At 37.7% G+C, this 19,687-nt stretch overlaps 1 protein-coding gene across 2 annotated transcripts; it reads right to left on the bottom strand.

The window, feature by feature from the left end:
• Positions 1–7,737: 7,737 nt before the first annotated feature.
• LOC308404610 (O-acetyl-ADP-ribose deacetylase-like) lies at positions 7,738–18,795 on the bottom strand. Of its 2 annotated transcripts, none has more exons than XM_080894751.1 (13): positions 12,701–12,740; positions 12,447–12,554; positions 11,620–11,691; positions 10,894–11,526; positions 10,713–10,799; positions 10,148–10,282; positions 9,772–9,904; positions 9,593–9,661; positions 9,405–9,499; positions 8,861–8,987; positions 8,585–8,702; positions 8,425–8,501; positions 7,738–8,288 (listed from the first exon to the last, which is right to left on the bottom strand). In XM_080894751.1, the coding sequence occupies exons 4-8, from the start codon at positions 11,476–11,478 to the stop codon at positions 9,651–9,653; spliced, it is 951 nt and encodes a 316-aa protein (XP_080750877.1). In that variant the 5' UTR covers positions 11,479–11,526; positions 11,620–11,691; positions 12,447–12,554; positions 12,701–12,740; the 3' UTR covers positions 7,738–8,288; positions 8,425–8,501; positions 8,585–8,702; positions 8,861–8,987; positions 9,405–9,499; positions 9,593–9,650. The 2 variants fall into 2 exon arrangements, with proteins under 2 accessions (XP_080750877.1, XP_080750876.1); XM_080894750.1 differs by lacking the exons at positions 7,738–8,288; positions 8,425–8,501; positions 8,585–8,702; ... (5 more) ...; positions 10,713–10,799; positions 10,894–11,526 and adding exons at positions 12,977–13,059; positions 13,180–13,345; positions 13,530–13,752; ... (5 more) ...; positions 16,774–16,801; positions 18,660–18,795 and having other exon boundaries at positions 11,619–11,691; positions 12,701–12,878.
• Between the last annotated feature and the right edge of the window lie 892 nt (positions 18,796–19,687).

Here is a 19,687-nt window from a genome sequence, read left to right as displayed (position 1 = left end):
TTATTAGTGTGAATGCTTGAAAAGCATTCACAGTATTGTTCTTCTAATCTTTATTATTCCATTTTATTATTATCTATTCCGTACGTTTTTTGAAAGCCTACTCCTTCAAAACCGTTCAACTTAGAAAAACCATTCAAACACCATTAGATTCCTATTCTTTTGGACATGATTGCTTGTATTTTTCTCATTTTTAACATTTATATTTTTAATTTTATTCAACTTTATTCAACAAAAATTTCCCATGTATTTCAATGGGGAGACCCTTCAAATTCTCATTCAACTTACTCATTTTTAAACTCTTACTACTTCAACATACGTTCACATAGAGCCACCATTCAAACTTTAAAACGAAGACAAGACATTCAACTATTCAACTTGTATTTATCTTTTCAATATCTATTATACTTTTTCTTCAGTTCCAGTTTAAGTTTCATGATGTTTTTTCACCCGTTTCAGAGTTTATAATGGGTGTGTATGGGACGGAATGTTGGGGCTAGAGTGAGGCAGCTCAACTGCTAGAGTGAGAGGAGCAAAAAAAATAATCTTAAAATCTTTTTTAAAACTGCTGCTGTGTCCGCAGCGTTTGCTCTACAGGTATGATTTTACCCTCAAAACGTAGCCATGGCTGTCCTCTTTCATCCAATGTGTTTACTATTGTACTAGGTGTTATGGTTCTTTCATAAATGTCACCAATGCACAGCCTCCTCCCTCCAACTCTTCCATAGACTCTAATGTTAAAATGGCTCAGAAGGTTCGTTTGAAAATCAGAAGAGCATGGTGTCTTTCCACTGTCACCACGTCCATATAATAAACTCCACAGACATGAAAACTGAGAATTTGGTAGACTAGACATTGCTGTCGCTCACAGTGAAAGAATTTTGTCAATACGACTTTTACTTTTCATTTGGGAACGATTTGTTTCGGCCTGACTTTTCTGTTTATTTTAAGCAGCAAAAGTGAGGTGCATGTCTGTGTCCGTGTGTATGGAGCCATTGGGTGCGGTCACTATAGCAACCAGGCTCACACCTGCCAGCTTAACGAGCTCTCTCTGCCACTCTGCCAAAATTAATCTTAAACACTTCTCTTTCAACTGCTGCTGTGTCCACAGTGTTAAAGCCATCATTTTACCCTCAAAACATCGCCATCGTTGTTCTTTTTCCAACATCTTGTCTTTCAAAGCTCAGAGATGTAAACTTTTTAAACTGTGTGGGTCCAAGTGGAGGGATCACATTTTAGTCATTCAGTGATTCAAAGAATATGACCTTTTAATATTCTTTCAGATGTTTTCTGACTCTAAATGTTCTTTTCTCATTTCTTAGGTTTTTCTAATTTACAATTAAAACATTTTCAGCTTTTTTCCAACTTCTTCTTCTGTGTAACCTTCAGCTTTTAGCAGTTCAGCACTTTTGTTTTCAGGTTAAATTCGGGGTTTTTTTTTTTTATCTCATTCAAAATTTTTAACTTAATAAATTCAGTAATTATTTCATTTCAATGCATACATTCAGATTCAAGCATTCACACTGCAGTTTCTTCAGAAAATGCACTTTCTAGTTCTTTATTTATTTTTCACACAGTGAAATTTTCATACGCATTTCAACCTCGGTGCTTAGCGTTTTTTGGGGGATTTGGGGTTTTTTTGGGCGGTGGGGGTACTTACATTCGTCATGTTCGTGAGGTTTGTTTTTATTTTAAATATGTATATTGTAGGTTTTCTTAGTTTTCTGTTTACATGTACTGAGAGATTTGCACTGGTGTAATCTCGCTAAATGGCCAAGAAATTCCCAGTTTACGAGATTTAAGTTTAAGTTTCCTGTCCAGTTAGCGTAATCCGGTAGTTTGTATTCAGCGTGTCTACAATAAAGTAAAACAAACAAACAATCAAAAAAAAAAATCAAAATTAAAGATAATTATAAAATAAATAAACTATCCTGTGTTCGTGTGCCTTTGTAGAAAAACTTGTTTGATTTCATCAGCACAGGGTATGAGGGCGCCAGCATTAAACTCAAACTAAACAAAGATGGTTACATAGGTCTCGATGCATGTATAGGCTATTAAAAGGGAGAGTGTTTCACTAAACCTGATAATGCATTTTTAAATGGACTCCATCAAAACACATCACTTGCTGACAAACAGCATGCTGATTGCTGCGGAAATCAAAGATAACCTGAAACACTAACAAAAGTCACTTCTTTAATTTTCTTGAACGCCTGTCAGAAATTCTTACCGTCCCATAGTGTTGCAAAGCACCATTTCTTTACGCAAAAACGCCTTAAACATATTAAACACTCAACGTAATGGCATTGATTTTTCACGTTGTTGTCACGTTTCAGGACCACGGACAGCACGTGCTTCTGCGTTCGAAAATTAGCTCGTTGCCTCTAATCAGCAGATATTAGTGAGCGTCACACCTTCCCATCACACGCAGACGACTCCACTAGCTTTCTTAGTAAATTTGGCCCATACTCTACAATATATGATGCAGTGGCGTGCACAGACATTTTGGGGGGCAAGTGCTCCAGGGGGAAAAAAGGGCACTTTTTGCATATGTGGAAAACCTTTTCTTTTTATAATAAAAAAATCGCACAGGTTAAATGCAATTTGACTTTTATTTCAAAACATTCTCTAAAAATCAAAAATCACACCACAAAAAGATAAAATCTGTATCCAACTCTAAACTATATACATACATATTCTCAAGTGTCCATTAAATGGAGTGTACTGCTCTAAAGAAGCATCCTTCTTGGTGCCATGTCTTTGTAGATGTTGATGACCTCGTTGTAATTGATCTCCACATCTTTCTCAATGGCCAATAATAATGGATTGGATTTATATAGCGCTTTTCAAGGCACCCAAAGCGCTTTACAATACCACTATTCATTCACTCTCGCATTCACACACTGGTGGAGGCAAGCTACGGTTGTAGCCACAGCTGCCCTGGGGCAGACTGACAGAAGCGAGGCTGCCATATCGCGCCATCGGCCCCTCTGGCCAACACCAGTAGGCAAGTAGGGTAAAGTGTCTTGCCCAAGGACACAATGACCAGGACAGAGAGGATCGAACCGGCGACCTTCCGGTTACAGATGCGATTCCCAACCCCCTGAGCCACGGTCGCCCTGTCTGATCTCCTAACAAGAGGAGATCAGACAACCTTTCTTCTCCACACAAACTTCTTAGTTTATTTTTGATTATTTTTAGCTTTGAAAAGGATCTTTCAACTGTCGCAGTTGTCACTGGTAGTGTTGCGTAGATCTGAATCATTTTGACAAAGGCAGGAAAGATCAGCTGGCCATTGTTTTCCCTCAGTATCAGAAATATTTCTCTGAGGTCTTTTGAACTAAAGCTGGAGTGGAAGACCTTTAATTCTGTTTTGAGCTGGTCCTCATCTTCTCCATAGAATTCACAGAGGATGTGGACAGCTTCAATGGCTTCTGGGTTTGGTGGGCCTACCCAGTTAGCATGCACAGTTAAGGGCTGGAAGGACTGAATGATTCTGGCCGTTGGGCTTCCAGTATTGTCCCCTTTGAACTTCCTGTTCAGTTCCCCAGTCATGATGTCCAGAAAGGTGAAATATACACCACTCCTGAAATATGCCTCCACTGACTCAAACTGAGCACCTACTTGAGACACTGTGGTGCTGTGTTGGAAACGCACTGGAACTTTCCGCTTTCTCTCCTGACCAGGCACCACGGTAGGTACTGGAATGTTGAAACTCTCTGCCTTCTCTGATGCACATCTAAATATCTCTCCAAATTTCTCCTCAGACCTCATGGTTTGCAATGTGTGAAGCACACCATCAATTACCTTGTAGGCAGTGGAATGGTCCAACCCTTCTTCCTGCAGAGAATCTGATGCCAAAGCAGTGACTTTGAATACTGGTGTGGTGATTTCCATGCAGAGAATGAACATAAAATTAATGGCATTTCTGTACATCTGAGCATCACCTTGGGCCAGGTTAGGTGGGTCACTGTCACTGATGTCATCAAGGAGCATCAAAATGGCTTTCAAATTTCTCTGAAGTGCCTTCAGTGCTTTTTCCCTGCAAGCCCATCGAGTATCTGACAGCTGCTGGAGCTCCAGGAAAGTTGTCCAGGAAAGAGAGACTCCTGAAATTTGACCAAGGCAGCATGACGCTTTGGGGAGCCTGAGCAAAAGGCATACAATTTCTCCACCAAGTTGAAAAATGTCACAAAATGCTTGCTGGACTTTGATGCCTCCACTAGTACCAAATTGAGGCAATGGGCTTTGCAGTGCACATAGAGGGCCTTCTCATTGTGTGCACGGATTCTAGCTTGGAGACCTTTATACGTGCCACTCATGTTGGCTGCTCCATCATAGCTTTGACCATACATGTTCTTCATCTCTAGGCCATTCTTTTGCAGAAGCAAGAACACTGTATTCTCCAGCTCCTGGCCTGTAGTTGTATCAACATTGCACACTTCGATGAATCTCTCCTTTATTTGCATATGATGAAAATATCGCACAACAAATGACACTTGCTCTTTGTGTGAAACGTCAGAGGTTTCATCAAGTAGAATGGAATACATTTCAGCCTCTTTTATTTCACGTTGTATCTCCTTCCTGATGTAAGTTCCTAGTGCTGCAATGATGTCATTTTGACTTCTGTTGGAAAGCAGTGACACCTGGGGCCTTATCTTGGTGGCTTTAACTGTGGCAATTTTTTCCAAATGCATTTTCAGCACACTATCGTAGCGGGAAAATACATTGACTAATTCACGAAAATTGCCACGGTTATCACTGGACTCACTCTCATCATGACCTCGGAATGCTTGTCCCTGACGTGCAAGATACACTGTTAGGTCAATTAATCTTGTCAGGATTTCTTTGTTTGTCTGCCTCTCTCGCTCTCTAACTTCCACCCCTTTTACGTCTGAAACATCAAATGCAGACTGAAGGGCCTTTTTCTGGAAATTGATCCATCTAACCATGCTTGTCATGTGCATCTCTGCGCTGGAGTGTTGTTTGATTTTTTCAAGAGCAGTACTCCACTTTCTGATGCCATCAGTTGTCCAGGCTGTTCTGCTTTTATATTTTTCATCCGAGAGGAAAAGCCGACAACTAAAACAATGCATTGAATTAGCATTGTTTTAGTGTGTATTCCAGCCACACATTAGCAGAAAACCACTGTTTCTGGAATGATCTCCCCTCAGTTTTTGAGTAAGGTATATCAGGCTGACATGGGCCCACATTGCAGCACATTGAAACGTATCTGTCATTGCGCTTTATTTTAAATGTATGGATGTGTGTTGGATCTGTTGGGTATTGTAAAGCTGCTAACTTTGACATTATGTGATCGATCTGTTCTTCCTCATTGTGGTCTTCAGAGAGCACATTAAAACATTAAAATAGAACCTGACTCTGCCCTTGACTCTGACCTTTCATCTTCATTTTCCTTTGCTTTCATCCAGGAGAGCAGAGAACTGCTTCCCTGGGCTGCCTGTTGTAGATCCCTTTCTTTCTCCTTTCTCAGCTTCTCTTTCCTAGGCATTATGCTTGCTGAAATTAGTAAATAAATAGACCAAAATGTATGAGAACGAATAAGACTGACTGTGGTCATTACAAGAACAGGGCAGAATGGTCGTTTTCACAGGCAATTGGGAACTGCCTATTTTTCCTTTAGCAAATTAATGTGTTAATGTTGCCAATATGTTACACCAAAAAAAATTAACATGTCTAACCAGTGCTTCTCAAAACTTTTAACATGCACCACCCCCAACACCGTACCCTTCAAACTACCAATAACAACGTCACTGTTCTGTCACAATCAGGTCACAACACAGTGCGTAAATGTCTGCAAGCATCGCTGAGTCAGTAACAACCAGTTAGGCTAAAGACTGCATCTTTAGACAGTTGGACGATGTTCTAACTTTCTCACAGGAGACACCTACTAAAGACAGTCAAAGACATTAATTTCAATCTTACCAAAGTAGGACAGTAGTTGACGTTAGTTATGGAAAGGCTAATCCACAAAAACGGAGAAACGTCCATAATTCTATTATTCATAATCATGGCAAGGTTTTAGGTTTTTCTGCAGTTCCATCTCTAAAAAGTGTGATGTCTTCCCGTCACTGACTTCAGTTTGAAAACTTTGTATTTATTCACAGATTTCCGTGAGATCATCCTAAAATTTGTAACGAAAAATGGGCTCAAAAGAGCCCTCTGCCTAACGGCATGTAGCCTATAGCATAACGTGATATTTTCAATAGTGTATGCAAAAAGGTCGGAATTGATGGAGAGTGGGGTTGCCTAAATGGTTTAGGTTACATTTTAAATGTGTCGTTTTTTTGTTTATCCATATGGATGGATGGAGGGGGCAAGCTGGCAAAGTTTGTCATGTGCAGTTTCTGACAGGCTACTTCACAACAAAACAATTGCAGGTTGGTCTTAGAGGGCAAACAGAATAATTTCACTCGATTCATGGGTTACCTGACGTGTTGGACTGCGGTCAAGTGAGCCCTCACTTACGAAGTCACAGTCAAGCTAGCCGCACCGCCAGCCGCACCTAAAATGTTGTTGCACTACTCTTACGCATATTACGGTATCGGTGCCGACTGGCTTAGAAACGCAGTGTTTTCTGTCCTGACACTACATTACTTCACAATCCACTCCCAGTTTTGGTTTATCTCCACTTTTCCCCCTGTGATCCACAGCCAAAATTACTGTACGGTTTTTGAGAAAATTGATAGTAAACTTTGCACAATTTACTCTACTGTACTCTATATATTCTCATCTTTGAGCTCAGATTACAGAAAAACTATAAGAGGTGACGCAGATATTTCACTGGATTCTGAATCTAGGCCATCTCGACTCTGTACCCTGTCATCCACAGCCAATATTACTGTACGGTTTTTGAGAAAATTGATAGTAAAATCTCCCCATTTTGCTTTACTGTACTCTACATATTCTCATCTTTGAGCTCAGATTATAGGAAAACTGTAAGAGGTGACACAGATATTTCACTGGATTCTGAATCTAGGCCATCTCCACTCTTCACCCTGTGATCCACAGCCAAAATTACTGTACGGTTTTTGAGAAAATTCATAGTAAACTTTGCACAATTTACTCTACTGTACTTTTAATATTCTCATCTTTGAGCTCAGATTACAGGAAAACTGTAAGAGGTGACGCAGATATTTCACTGGATTATGACTCTGGGTGACCCCCACTCTTCACCCTGTGATCCACAGCAAAAATTACTGTACGGTTTTTGAGAAAATTGATAGTAAAATCTTCCCATCTTGCTTTACTGTACTCTATATATTCTCATCTTTGAGCTCAGATTACAGGAAAACTGTAAGAGGTGACGCAGATATTTCACTGGATTCTGAATCTAGGCCATCTCCACTCTTCACCCTGTGATCCACAGCCAAAATTACTGTACGGTTTTTGAGAAAATTCATAGTAAACTTTGCACAATTTACTCTACTGTACTCTATATATTCTCATCTTTGAGCTCAGATTACAGGAAAACTGTAAGAGGTGACACAGATATTTCACTGAATTATGACTCTGGGTGACCCCCACTCTGCACCCTGTCATCCACAGCAAAAATTACTGTATGGATTTCTGATCAAATTAAATCCTAATCCATTACCGAACAAAATGAGTTCATTGAATTATTTGCTACAAGAAATTTCTTTCCACACACAATTTAAATTTTTCAAAATGTCATTCACACACCACCTCAAGTAGCAACTTTAGTTTTAGACATTATTTATTCAGTGCTTAATCACAACAATAGTCACCTTAAGGCACTTACATAATAAGTTAAACCTTACAATAATACATACAGAGAAAAACCCAACAATCATATGACCCCCTATGAGCAACAGTGGGAAGGAAAAACTCCCTTTTAACAGGAAGAAACCTCCGGCAGAACCAGGCTCAGGGAGGGGCGGCCATCTGCCTCAACCGGTCAGGGTGAGAAATTACATTTCTCAGATTACTGATTTCTCATATTACTACTACACAGTTTAGATATATTGTTATTCATTATCTGTCATCACACAAATCAACCCAAAAAATCAAAAAGGAAATACTTAAAGTACGTGCACAAAGCAAGAATGTTATACACATTGTGTTTTACACATGTGTTCCTCAAAACAACAATAACAACTATAAGCAGATTATTCAAGTAGCTTTCACTGCATGTGGAATTAGGTTACACAAAGCACACACTTCCACTCTGTCTTCTGAGCACTGCTGAGCTGTTCATTTGTCATGTCCAGGCATTCAGAATGGAACCAGCGGTTGCAGTTATCACACTGGATCTGTAAACAAAAACATATGAACTTTCATAAACACATTACGTAAATAATTCTATGTTTTAATCAATTACAATCTTTAAGACACAGAGTCAAATACTTTGTTGTAGATAACATAAAACTATTTTTAAAAATACTATACCCAGTCAGTGATGGAGGGTCCTGGATTAGGTGGTTTCGCTGTTGCACACATGGCACAGTTGTTGTCACTGTCAAATACTAAGACATAACATATATATATATGTTAGTGTTCATCAGTTTGACACAAATAAATATGTCCATTTGAAGAAGATATTACACACCGGAGGCCTCAAGTATTGTCTGTGCAAATGTCCTTCGTGCCTGGGCCATCTCTTTTTTTGTCGTCAAAAATGTCATTTCTGGTTTATTTGGGAATGCTTCCATTACTTCTTTGGCCATCTGAAATAAAAAATAAAAAAAATTTAATTGAAAACATCTGCAAATGTTACACTTCCTGTTTACACAATTTAACCTTTTAAGATTATTTTAACTTCCCCCACCCCATCTTCTTATCTAATTTTACAGAAAAATATGATTGAGTTAATATGGTACCATACCATGATGACCATTACTCCACAGCTAGAACCATCCCGTTGAAATGGATGTGTCAGTACTCCTCCTCGAAGTCTCACATTCACCCAGTCTGTTTTGTTGTAGCATGTCCTCCTCATTTTGAAGTATTCACTTTGTGAACATAACATACATCACATTTATATAATAATGAAAGATAAAAGTCACACAGAAAAAGACACATATAGTACATATCACTGTTTTTAATGGTCTGTCAGAAAGCCCTGTGCTCTAGATTATGTTAGATGAAGTATCAAAATTATTAACATGTTCTTTTAAATCTACAAATGTTAACTGTCTCAAATGTATCACTGCTTAGACACTGTCAGTGTTTTTTTTTTATTATTTAAAATTACATACGTGAGTAATTTTGAATTATTTTTTAAAATTCTTTAAGGAACTGATAACCACAGATTTTATAAAACTTTAATCTACAACCATACGTTCACCTTTAGAAAAAGACCTCCTAAGTCCTCCTGTCACTTTTCTAATATTTCATGTTATTATATAAATGTAATAACGCATATTTACCGGAATCTTTTGGCTGCACGGTCAGACTCTTCCTGCTCCAAAGAGTTTCTTGAAGGATCGACCAAATACAGACAGCTGTCATCTGCATTTATGTACTGCGATAGATATATAAATATAAAAAGTACATAAATTATCAATAATGTGTTATTGAAACAAACTGTTTTCACAGAAATGCTGCTCGTACTAACCAGAAACTTCCAATGTATATTTCCAATGTTCACAAAGGATAAAATGGCTCTGTAGTTGTCAAAGTTCACCTGTGACATATTAGAAATTAATTACAAATTTGCAACAATACTTTTTCCATTTCGAGACATTAATTAACTTTAAAAAAATGTATTCTAGAATATATAAAAAATTTTTTTACCTTGGACAAGCTTTGTCTCCTGATTAGTTCTCTCTCCATAGAGGATCACACCGCTCGTGTAGTGGTTCATAATGTAGATATTATTCCCCTGATTTAGCCGAATGGCCCAGTGGTGCAGGAGACTTTCAATGACCTGAGGAGTATAATAAATAACCTTTTATTACTTTGTAAACATGATAAATTTTTGGAATACAATCTTTAATAAAGTTTTTTTTTACTTACGTATACTCAGTATTCAGTCATGAGGATATGCCTGGAATGTCGATCTAAAGCAGTACTTACTGAATGTGTAGGGAACAACTAATGTTCTGCCCCAGCTTTAACGTTAACCTTATGCAGTACTTTTCTTTTTATTTTAAATAACTGGATTACATACCTCTCCAACAAGCCAGCTGTGTGGTCTAAGGGTCAGGAACTCACTGTGACGTATGACAAAGTTGTTACCTCTAATCTGAGATGGGACCACAGAAACAACAACTTCCGTTTCCTGTTGTTTCCACAAATATGCGACCTGTGTTTCAACAAGACAACAGTAACTAAATTCAAATAATTCTTCTTATGAGAACATTCATTTTAATCAATTACAACAGTTTTAAATCTAATTTTTAAAATTATTTTATGTACCTAATGCAACAACATGAAAACATCTCCAAATTTGACATAGATTTTAATGTAATTTATTTGAGATGTTAAACTACATTAAGAAATTAAAAATTGAGTCAGTTACTGTTGTTTTTATAATATTAAGGCCAGTAACATGTAAAAGTTACATTTATTATTGTACTGACATTTGTAATTTTTCTGTGGTCTGTTATTTTTCATTCATCTACACATACATATAATAAAATCTAATACATAATTACAAAAATATGTACAAACAAACTTGGTTTTTCAAACAGATGACATAGTTAATGAATTAGAGTTTGTTTGTGAAACATCACCTGTGATGCTGTGTCCTTTGTCGGACCGGTTGTGTTTCTCTCAAGGTGCTCTGTCCTTTCCAGTGTAGCTGGAGAATCCTCTGGCCCCTTGATTTGTGGGTTGAATTTAAAAGAAAATATTTGTTACTGCTGTGATCATTTTAAGTAATTTTTTTATTAAGGAAAAATTGGGTGTACTCACTGTCCTCCTGACATCAGAGAGTGGCTCCAAAAGGATCTCTTTGAAGGCCCTTTCCATTTCCTTCACGGTTGGATCATCGTTGTTTACCAGGTGTATTTCAAATGGAGGACTTGTGGGGTTCTTATGTTCAATGTACTTTTTGATTGTGGTGACTACAACATCAGCACAAATTGAGACTGGAAAGTTGAATATTCCAGAGCTCACTGCTGGAATGGCAACAGAGGAAAATTTGTGCTCTTCTGCACATGTCATGACGTTCAAAATACCTTTTTTTAAAAGGTTCTTTGCATGGGTTATCATGTGCACTGTGGGGTCATTCTGCAGACACGGGCCTACCAAATGAATCAGCTTCATGCAAGGTAGTTTGCCTGCTGTGGTAACTGCAACTTGTCCAGCCTGTAATTTGCCATTTTTGGCAATGAAGAGATCACTCTCTGCTTGGATAGTGCGTCCTCCAGTAGCAGACAGTGCCTTTGCAAGTCCACCCATGTGAGAGAGACTTTCATTAGCTGCATTAACAATTGCATCCACTTTGAAGGCACATAAATCTCCTTTCCATACTGTGACCGATGCTTTATTAGCCATGTATGTTGCTATTTTTTGGCAAACGGCTATTTGTTCCTGGCGCTCATCCTACAAAGATAGACACATGTCAATTTTCAGAGTCATTTATGACAATAACACACAAAAGATAAATGTAGACATTAAAAACATCTCTAACAATACCTGGTTTTGATGAGCATCATATTGTTGGTGCTGTTCCTGTTTAAAGGTTTGAACAGTCTTCTTCCCTTTTACCTGTTAACAGATAACATTTTTGAATGACTTTATATAATAGAATATAATATACAAAAGAATATGGTCATGAATGAGACAAACTTGTTCTGATGTGAGACGTATGTAACGAGTGAGCATCTGTCCTGCTGTTGGTGTACCACACAGGAACTGATATGACTGTGTATGAGTGCCTAGTCCCCTTAAAGGACTCTGTTTACTTGGGATGTAATGTTGGACAGAGGAACTATGAGATAAAAACACGGGCAGTATGTGATGCCCGGTCCAGCTGTACAGAGAACATGCTAATGTATGATTGCAAACTTGCTTGCCTGCAGTCAGGGCACGCGAGCTGTGCTTAATACAGTAGGTCTCCAAAAGACAATAATCAGCCTTGAAAGCTTGTTTAATTCAAATGCCCTTGGCCTACAACTGCTGAAAACGAAGCTGTACATGGTGTGACCAGCAAAAAGCAAAAAACCTGAGCTTCCTCCTGCACTTATGTCACCTATGGACATGCATTTTTTGGCATTAAAGTGGGGGTTCACTAAGGCCCATGCCTAGGTGTAATACAATGTCAAAACACATAAAGATTTCAGGTAATCAGTTGTAATACAGTTTGATTAAACATTGAAACATGGAGACGGATGATAATTTATAATTCATGCTTTATAAATAGTCAAAGCAGACGCTTTACCCCAGAGGACAAAAGGAGTATGGCAATCGGGAGGACATCACAAGGTTTAATTATTGAAAATAATGGGAACATGATGACTTACCTCAGTTTTCTTTTTCTTCACTGGCAGTTCTGTCACTAACGGTGACACGCACACACCTTTTCATTTAATGCGTTTGTCTTTCCATTTCTCCATTTCCACGCGAAAAGACTGTTGATTACACATACATACTTTTAGTGCTTACTTATTTTATCATCTCTTAATTCTATAGTCATAGGCAAATGTTTTCACTTTTTCTTAGTTTCTTGTTCTAGTTGTATGAAACACATTTTTCATTATTAGGAAGTTATTCATACCTTTTGTCTTGATTTTTTCATGTCTGCATATTCAAGCAGGAGGGCATCGTGCATTTTTTGATAAATTTCCACAAAGTCATCAAGCCTTGTCAGTCTCCTTCTCTGGATACGGATTTTTTTTCAAATCCCACTGGCTTTTCTCCATGATTCCTTGGGTCCTATTGTCTTGTGTACAATTCTTAAATGCAATAGTACATTGTTTAAGTCAGTATCTATGGATTGTAAATTTATGTACAATTTATGTTTCTTTTTCACTTATTCTTCTCGCTATGATACCTGGTTCTTGGATTGCTGAATGTCATCATAGAGTTTACTGAGCCGCTGGTAAGCAGGACCAGTACCATGACGTCCAAGATCCCCTAAGGAGAATACAAGTAATTCAAAAACATAATCAAAATAGATAATTCAACATTTAGCACATTTACATTTATGAATAACTGACAATTTAAGAAAGTAATACAACAAATAAAAAAACGTACCGAGCATCATTGATGACCACAAAGTTGCATGTGGTAGAAGGTGATTTACCAGACCGGCAATAAATTTGGGTGCATGAAAGATGTTTCTTTCGCCCTCACAGTCCAGTGTTGCATTGTCAACAATTGCCTGGAAATGGGTCTTCAAGGGGGCATTCTGAACGTCAGTCTGTAAAACAGATATATATCTGTATTCAGCAAGTTATCAAACCAAAGAAAAATTAATTATATAAAATGTTATTTTGGTTTAAAATATATATTTTTAAAATAATGTGAATTCATTAATTCATTTGGGACAGACACAAGTAAAAAAGTTATTAATATGGTTACTTAAAAAATAAATCTTAGCTAACCTTGTAATCTTCAGCAATCACAGTCTTTTCATCCAAATCCAGGGTTCCCCGTTTTTGCATAAGGATTTTCAAGTTGTTGTAGTGTTTTGTTACGTTCCTTCCACTACAAGGACTGCAAAACACTATTGCTGCACTATGGACAACATCATCCATGTCTTTTAAGTTATCACAGCATGCAAGGAGCCCAAACACATGCATTCCAAGCCTGTAGTTCTCTGGAATGCTGGGAAAATGAACAAATGAAATCACTGTTAATAGGACCTTTACATTACAAATCTTGTATTCTTTTTTTTAATTATTCATATAAATGTACTCACTGTTTTTTACAAAGGTCCTTGGCATTTTTCATGACATGGCTCAGACATCGATGAAGAATGGGAATGTTGAATTGCTGTGCTGAATGCTGGCCAGTGAGTAAGACATAGTACTTCTGCAGCAGATCCTCTAGACTTGTTCTGCAGAATGTCATGGAAATGGATCGGAGGAGTACCAGGGATCCATCACACATGAACATGACAGGCCTGTTGTAGGCCCGATTACCAAATGCTCTTACCAGATCAGTCTGAAAGGCTTGCAAGAAGTATGTCACAGAGGCTGTAGTGTGGTCACATGTGACATATGTAGCAACTGGAAGAGGAGAAGCACCTTTGGATGGGTTTCTGACAACCAACTCATACACATAGTAAGGTGGCGTTCCAGCACTTTCTTTTCTTATTATACTTCCAGTGGCATCAAAGTACACAATGTCTTCTTTGCATCTTTGATGAAAAACTGACAAGGTTTTCTTAGACCACAGCATTATGCCCTTTGGATGCATCAGAATCTTCTGCAGTACGTCCTTTTCAGTGTCCTGATACTGTTGAATTATCTTTTGTAAGCTAATCAACTCGTTGGGATCTGCTCTACTGGCTTTTCTTTCAGACCATGCAATGTTTTTCAACACTTCTTTTGTTGGAGCATCATCTCTGTTTCCAGATTGGATCACCTTTTGTGGCACTTTCTGTAAAGACTCCAAGTACAAGCTCCTTGGTAATTTGTTTTTGAGGAGTTCTCCAGCACTTTGACGTGCTTGTGCACGCACAGGCCGCCTTTTCAGCTCTTTGTTATTATGGCAGACCTCACCTCCTTTGAAAACGACTTCTGCTTTCAGTGTCTCTTCGTCATAAACCACCACAGCCACAGTGACAGGGCAGTCCTGAAATCTGCAGTACCCCATACACCTGAAAACTGGTGCCTTTGATCTTGAAGAGAGTTTTTTCACACTGTGTCTCCGAAATCCAAAACTGCAGTACGGGTTAAGTGTTCTGATTCCACTGGCAATTATATTTGTCCACTGCAGTCCTTTAAAATGTCTTCCTGACTGATGTTGCCGTAACTCCTTCCATTCATTCTCATTTATGAAAAAGAAAGTTTTCTGCTGTGGCAAACCAGATGTGAAAAATTTGTCTTCAGAACTGCTACTGTCTGTGTTGACTTTAGCTGATTCATCTGATTCATTCCTCTGCAACAATCAGATATACATTTTTAAAAAATATATAAAAACTTTCAATGTTTGTCACTACAGTGTCTCTATGAAAATCCAACAGCATCATTATGTTACAATTTCACTAACGAACCCATAGGACAAGTTTCACAATCTCTTAGTAAATTTGTCTTAGTAAGTGAATATGACTAAGAAATATTTATTTTACCTCAAAAGATCATCACAAAAAGATTTTAACTTTAAATTTAAACTTTGGATTACTGTTCAAAACACTTGAAATTTTAAATATAATAATTACATGATAGTGTTTAACAAACATATAAACTCTGTGTTTTCTTTCTCTGTTTTGTATTAAAAACAGTGTAAGTTATGAAATTACCTTAGCATTTGCATTTGAAGACGAAGATTTAGAGTCACTCTCGAGGGATCGTGTGTCTGGGGTATGGATGCCGCTCTCTGCAGTTTTTTGAAGTGCATCCTGTGAAGAGAAAGCGATTTCGTTTCTTTACAAATTAATGTTTTTCCAAAGCATCACAATGTAATACTGAATAAAATACAAATAATTACCTCGTATCTTGAAGGTAAAGGTACATTTCCTACAGCTTGTGGAGACTTTGGCGCAACAATGTCTTCCTCACTCTAACGAATCACAAATTAATTAAAACATAACAATTAGACTGAAATTTCTGTATGTCTTTGTTAAAACACATTGTTACACAATATTTTGAAAAAAATCACTATGTAATGAAGGTTTTATAAGGGAAAAAATATTCATTAAAGGAATATATTACTCTAATTATTGTAAATGAAAAAGTAATCTTCTGATTCAGATTTTTGAACTTGATTGGGCAATAACAAGATCAAATGGAGAAATTAGAAGAGTGGAAGACATGGAGTGAAAAGTTAGTCAGCAGCAGGAGGATGAGTTGGTTACTCCTTTAAAATGGTGGTCAGATGTGACACTCAGGTCTTTGTGTGGCTCTCCTGTGGGTGCTTAAGGCTCTACACCTCATGGTTTGGTGGCTTGCTTTCATATGTGTTTACCTGCTGAGAAGTCTATTGTAATCTACTTTCTTGCTCTCCATATGACTCATTATTACTCTGTTTCAAGATTTAAATTATTTTCAAGATGACATTTTGGAGTGAATTTGTTTTTATTTTTATCTAAAAAGCAGGATAACTACAATGGCTGGATAAGGTTGTCATGATGGCTTCAAATTTTTAAATCTGACAGTAAGTGTATGACACATTGCTTACAATGGAAGGAAAATCATCTCCAAGTGTTGTCTCTGCAGTAGGAAAATCAGTCAGTAGCAAGGGACCCTCTACCCCTGATGTGGTCTGTAAAAATATTTGATTTTTGCATAATAATTTTTATTATAGGAAGTTCTAACAAAGAAAGAGCTGTTCTTTTTTTAAAGTATTTTTTAAATGGACTAAATATAAATACTAAAAAAACGTTGCTTACCTTTTCATACTGCAGGACTGCCTTGACAATTTTTTTCCTATTAAGACATGTATTAGGCACTCCCAAATCTCTTGAGACATTTTCCCAAAAGCCATGCACTTTGTGTACACTGTAGGTCTTTAGACTGGTCCCGGGTTCAGCATACTTGTGAATGACCTCTAATATATTTGGCAGGGGGTTTGAAATTGTCCGTGCCTTTTAATGTAAAAGAGAACATTGACATTAACACATCATACCTTTATTGTGCTGTAAGTGTATATTATTATCACATTATTGTTTGTTAAATTACTTGCCTTTCCAAAAACTGAAAAAGTGCAGGTCCTGAAATTTTGAGACAAATTAAAATTAGTACAAAGAAAAAAAAAACATATGAACATATCTGTTATACTGAGATCAACCTTGCAATATTGATCAACAATAACATATGAAATGTGAACTCTTCATTAAATTTTAATAGACTTCAGAAAACATTTTGGGGCACTCCAAGTACCCACACTCTAGTGATTGATGCCAAAAAATCTTTTTGGTGATTTTTTCTATGCCAACAACATAACAGGTAGCATTTAGATTTTTGGACATACAAGCGCTAACTAACACAACCCTCGTTAATGTTTATTTACTAATAAACTATCTCTAAGTTCTAAATTTTAAAATTCACAGTGCAAATTACGGTACTGTAATTAACACTATAGTTAAAAAACACAAGCAATAATCCACTGTGTGTAATACACATTCCCTAATTCCATCCATCCATCTTCATCCGCTTTATCCGGGGCCGGGTCGCGGGGGCAGCAGCCTAAGCAAAGAGGCCCAGACCTCCCTCTGCCCAGCCACCTCCTCCAGCTTATCCGGGGGAATACCAAGGCGTTCCCAGGCCAGCCGAGAGATATAATCTCTCCAGCGTGTCCTGGGTCTGCCCCGGGGCCTCCTCCCGGTGGGACATGCCTGGAACACCTCGCCCAGGAGGCGCCCAGGGGGCATCCTTGTCAGATGCCCGAACCACCTCAGCTGGCTCCTTTCGATGTGGAGCAGCAGCTGCTCTACTCTGAGCCCCTCCCGGATGGCCGAACTTCTCACCCTATCTCTAAGGGAGAGGCCAGCCACCCTTCGGAGGAAGCTCATTTCCGTCGCTTGTATCCGCGATCTCGTTCTTTCGGTCACTACCCACAGCTCGTGGCCATAGGTGAGGGTAGGGACGTAGATCGACCGGTAAATTGAGAGTTTCGCTTTTACACTCACGACGGACCGGTGCAGCGTCCGCATTACTGCAGCTGCAGCCCCAATCCGTCTGTCGATCTCCGGCTCCCTTCTCCCATCACTCGCGAACAAGACCCCGAGATACTTGAACTCCTCCACTTGGGGCACTCTCCAGGTCTTCTACTCAAAATCTGGCATTTTCTCATCGTCACCATTCCCTAATTAATTTAGTAATATTAAAAATGTTATACTATGTTACATATACATTTTGAGTGTCTCCTCAACCACAAAAACAAGCTGTTAAAGACCGTTGCTCTGAACGGACTTTACAATCATTATCACAATCACCATGACTTGAAAGAGTCATTGTGTCAAGCCAATGAAAGATTAAATTCTGGTAATACCCAGTGCAAATCGTTGCTTAAAAGAGAATTTATGACCTTACGTGACAAAAACATTTTTGTAAGATGAGTTATCATGGTGAACAGTGTTACTTATTATGTTTGTTTGTTTTTTTACAAGTAATGCAACCAAACATTGATTTTGTTTTAACGTATTTCTTCGTACTACAAAATGTTACGTATTTTTCAATTATCTGAATGTGTTATCACTTCTTTTTCTCAATGAATATATATATATTTTGGAAAAGATACAACATCAAAAGTCAAAGGACTGAGCAGTTTTCACTAAGCTTAACTGGAGGGTGTTACTTTTAAATGTACGCCTAAGAGTACAAAATCTAATCTTCGGTATATGCTATATTTCTATATATGCTCTCTATTGGTTAGTATATCAATATTATTGAGGTTTTCAAATTCTAAAAATTTCGATTTTAGACACATTTCTGGACGAAGACTATACACAAAGCGCAAACAATCTAAAACAATTTTCTCTAATTAGACTGAGGAAAATAACTGGCATTAAATGGCTATAATGTTCTCGTTTCTTGTTAATAGTCCCATTTGTAGTGTTAATTACTCACCTTTCCATTTTATTGTTGGTGGGTAAACCAAAAACTTTAGTCCACGTAGGCCTCGATGAAAAGTTCAGTGTACTAATAATAATTATATGTAATGACAGCGTAACCACATATAAACGTTTCCTGTCGCAATGAAAGCTACGTTATCTGTCCGTGCGACTCAACACCTCAATAAATACCGAAAGATCAAAAGTGGGTTGGCTCTATGTCATGTGACTCTTGTCCCACACATCAGTTTACATTGAATTAACAAATAATACTAATTTAATTCTAACAATGAAGCAAAAACTAAAAAATGTTAAGGCAATGTACGGCCTTGTTATTTCATGTATAAAATATAATCAAAATAGTATTGGCAGAAATATTTCTACGAGTTACAGTATGAAAAAAAATTATGAAACCTGTAATCAAAAGGCAAGATATTGTATAGGTAATTCAGAATATCAATGTTAAAGACAATGTGTGTCAGAGAAAAAGACAAAAGCATATTGCTTAAAATATATTGTAAAAGATGTGATTAAAGACTTTCATATAAATTATGAGAATTGAAAGTTGTTTTTATACTTCTAAGACTACTATTACTTAGAGTGACGTGAAAATTAACGAACAAGAAGGAAAATATTATTTTCTATTGAACAAGTGAGTTGAATTAGATTTTCAATGTTTTTGCAGTTAACATATTTACTGAGACAATCAAAATTGAGCATGGAACAACATCTGTTACATGCCATGGTACCCAGCTCTTTGTTTTCTCTTACTCTTGTCTTTCAGGTGTCAAGCCTCATTCAATACTCAATACACTCAATACAAAGGTAATTGGCACGTCTCTATTGGCTGATCTGGGGAACAGTAGACCAATCGCTTGCCTGGGATAATTTCAAAAAACCAGCTCCCAGGCCAGCAGGTTGGCTTCAGACTGTCTTTGAACTTTTGTTAGTAGGTGTCTATGTGTGTGAACAGAGTGTTTGGGTGTGAGGCTGGACAGATAAGATCGGGGTACCCCAAACACATTCAACTGAGCTTTAAGTGTT

The sequence above is a fragment of the Rhamphochromis sp. 'chilingali' genome, assembly GCF_963969265.1.
Source record: "Rhamphochromis sp. 'chilingali' genome assembly, chromosome: 10".
Classification (NCBI taxonomy): domain Eukaryota; kingdom Metazoa; phylum Chordata; class Actinopteri; order Cichliformes; family Cichlidae; genus Rhamphochromis; species Rhamphochromis sp. 'chilingali'.
The sequence above is the reverse complement of the archived record's forward strand: the minus strand, read 5'-3'. Positions and strand labels throughout refer to the sequence as shown.

Excerpts from the sequence above, each read along its gene's own strand:
- LOC308404610 (XM_080894750.1), bottom strand. Across the intron at positions 15,491-15,579 it reads CTTTACCTTCAAGATACGAG|GATGCACTTCAAAAAACTGC; the intron begins GTAATTATTTGT and ends TTCTCTTCACAG. Across the intron at positions 12,879-12,976 it reads TTCAGCAATCCAAGAACCAG|AATTGTACACAAGACAATAG; the intron begins GTATCATAGCGA and ends ATTGCATTTAAG.